The sequence below is a fragment of the Pongo pygmaeus genome, chromosome 1 (genome assembly GCF_028885625.2).
Source record: "Pongo pygmaeus isolate AG05252 chromosome 1, NHGRI_mPonPyg2-v2.0_pri, whole genome shotgun sequence".
NCBI lineage: Eukaryota > Metazoa > Chordata > Mammalia > Primates > Hominidae > Pongo > Pongo pygmaeus.
In genome coordinates, this window is record NC_072373.2 from 183,964,704 (window position 1) to 183,967,561 (window position 2,858).

The following is a 2,858-nucleotide window of genomic DNA, read 5'->3' on the forward strand; positions in this document are numbered from 1 at the left end:
AGAGCTGCCACCTCTCAGCATGGTGCCAGGAGAGGAAGCCCTGGAGTCATCAGCTCTGGACAGGCCTGGAGGTGGCCTTTCAAGTCCTCTGAACTGCGCATCCTGTGTGTCGCAAGTGAAGGATCTGACACTAGCCCTCATTTTCACTCAGTCATCAAGCTTTCTCCAACTCCACTGGGTATAGGGTTTGGACACTCAGAAAGGTACCTCCACCTGGGAGACAGCCCAACTTTTCTGTTTCCAAAACCAACATGACCAACCTCCCAGATTTGAGACTTCATGGCTCCCTTCTCTGTCAACCAGCACTACAAGGGCATGGTTAACATTTATTAAATACTCACTGTTCTAAGCGCTTTATTTAGCTTAAAGTATTTAATTATCACTGTACCCTATGAGGTGGGTTCTATAATTAGCCCCACGTTACAGGAGAGAAGACGGAAGCAGGAGAGTCACGCCCCCTGTGAAGGTCGCACTCACTCACTGCTCCTCACCCAGCCTGCTCCCCTCAGACCCGCGGTACCATCTGATTACTTCCCTTTCATCCCCATCCAGGACCCTTTTCTGGCATTTTTTCCCCACAATTCTAACACAGCTCACTAGCTAAGATCTCGTCCTTTGAGGGCCTTTGTACCAACTATGATCTTATGCATTATAGAACAGAATTCTCAAATAGAAATCATAAATCCCTAGACTCTAATTTTATTACTCTTGTTTCTGCATGCATTTCCAGAATTCTAGAATCCAGTGATAGATCCCAGAACCAGAGACATCTAGAGAATCCTAGAAAGGAATTCTAGCATCCAGCAATTAGGCTTTTGAATCCAGGTTCAACGGTAGAACAATGGGGAGTGGAATGGAGGTAGGATGGGAATTTAATAGAATGCCCAGTCTAGAAAGGGCCCTGGTGCCTTAGATCTGCTCCAGCCCAAGCCAGCCGATGTGGGGACTGTGCCCTCTCACTGACCGTCTGAACCATCAGGAGCTCCTCACTCTCACGTGGCCACTCACTCCAGGGCCTCATCTGATGTTCAGGAGAGTCAGTGTCATTGCTATGCCTACCGGAGCCTAGGGTGGGGATGCTGAGGCCAAGTGGCATGGTCATTTGGGTCCCGGTTCTGGATCTTGGAGAAACTGCTAGGCCTCTGGGAGCCTCGGTTTCTTCATCTGAATAAGGGGGTGGGGGTGGGGGCAAGGTCAGATGATTTCCAAGGCCTCTTCCACTTGAGGGAGTGAGTTGCCTAAATCCCAAGAGCTGCCATTTGCCTGCTAGTTAGGACTACTGACGACGATGATTATCATGTGATGAGCACCTAAGCTGAACTGGACACTGTGCTGAGCACTTTCCAGCCATTATCTCACTCAAATGAGTTCAGGTAGGCTTCCTGGAGGAGAGGGGTTGGAGGGGCAGCGTCTGCTTGGAGGACAAAAAAGTGAAGAGAGAGGGAGGATGGCAAGATTGGCCACGAGGGACCCCCGGAACTAGATGGGGAAACAACAAGTCGACTCTTCACATACGGGATGGTTTGTTGCTTCCCAGAGGCAGAGGCAGGGGGCTGGCCAAGATGACCTCTGCCCACCCAGGCGCTCAGTGTAGCTACAGACGGAGCCTAGGATTGGAGATCAAGATACCCTGCTGACGCCGCCCTCTTGCTGTGTGCCCACAGGACGAGCGTGAGGAGGCTCCTGGCATTTGGGCTGTTCTGAGCCGGCGGCAGAAGGGAGCTTGATGCGTGCCTGGCGTGCACAGGCCGATGCCGCCGGCAGAAAAGAGCGAGGGGCCACCGGTCCCGGCGCCCGCGGAACGCGCCCGGGGCCGGGGACCGGGCCTGCCGTCGCCGGCGCTGTGCTGCGCCTGCGGTCTGTGCGCGCTGCTGGCGGGCGTGAACGTGACGCTGGCAGGCGCCTTCGCTTCCTTCCTGCCCGGGCACAATGCGCTGCTCGTCGTGGGGCCGGCGCTGCTGGTGCTGGCGCTCGGCTTCTTCGCGGCCTGCTGCGTGTGTAGCCGCCGGGGCCCCGCGCCCCGTGAGCGCTCGGCGGCCGCGGCGGGCCCGGGCCAGGGTGGCGGCCGCGCCGGGCCCGTGGCGCTGGAGATGGAAAGCAGCGAGCCCACGGCACAGGACACCACGGCCGTGCAGCTCAGCCCTGCCGTCTCCGCCGCATCCTCCGGCCGCTCCAGCCCCGGCCCCAGCCCCCTCGCCTTGGAGGCCCCGGCGCCCGCGGCCGTCTGCGCGCTGCACTCAGGAGTCCAGCTCAACCCACCCCGGGAGCGGGCCGCCCCCTAGCGGATCAGGGCCCCGCCGTGACTCCGCTGTCCAGATTCATTCCCCTTCCTTCAGTGCCATTTAAGGGGGAAAAAGAAAGAAAGAAAAAAGAAAACCTTGTCTTCCTTCCTTCCTTTGTTTTTTACAAGGGTCTGGTGCTGGGCGCAGGTGGCCTCATCTTTTCCATCTCCCAAACTCCTGGGTAGAATGTGGTGATGGTGTCAGGGGTCACACCCCAAAGAAGGGAGCAGCAGAGCCTTGGCCCCTTAGGTGGGGTCTCTGGTCCCTAGTAAACCTTACCCATCCAGCTTGCTGAAAGTAGGCCCCTGGACCCTGGAACCCTGACACTGCCACCCTCTCCCTGGCATTTGGGCACTGTGAACCAAGGAGCACCCACCCTGAAGGGGCTAACCACCAGCAGTGCCAGTCCCCCCAGTGAGGTGGGAGGAAGAGAGGGAGAAGGGTTGAATGTCAGCCTGGGCTGTCTCTGTCCTTGCACACACCGTGAAAGGCTTCCAGCCCCCCTCTCCTACCCCTCCCCACCTTCCTTGTTTCTACCCCAGCATGACCTTTGGGATTCATTTGGCTGAGAAGCCG

The 2,858-nt window shown here is 57.4% G+C and overlaps 1 protein-coding gene across 1 annotated transcript; it reads left to right on the forward strand.

Annotated features, from left to right (window-relative positions):
• The first annotated feature begins 1,236 nt into the window (after nucleotides 1-1,236).
• TMEM275 (transmembrane protein 275) lies at nucleotides 1,237-2,359 on the forward strand. The gene is made up of 2 exons (XM_054448735.2): nucleotides 1,237-1,373; nucleotides 1,665-2,359. The coding sequence occupies exon 2, from the start codon at nucleotides 1,752-1,754 to the stop codon at nucleotides 2,280-2,282; it is 531 nt and encodes a 176-aa protein (XP_054304710.1). The 5' UTR covers nucleotides 1,237-1,373; nucleotides 1,665-1,751; the 3' UTR covers nucleotides 2,283-2,359.
• The last annotated feature ends 499 nt before the right edge of the window (nucleotides 2,360-2,858 follow it).

What these genes read in the sequence shown, in the direction of transcription:
- TMEM275 (XM_054448735.2), top strand. Translation starts at nt 1,752, where the DNA reads ATGCCGCCGGCAGAAAAGAGCGAGGGGCCACCGGTCCCGGCGCCCGCG.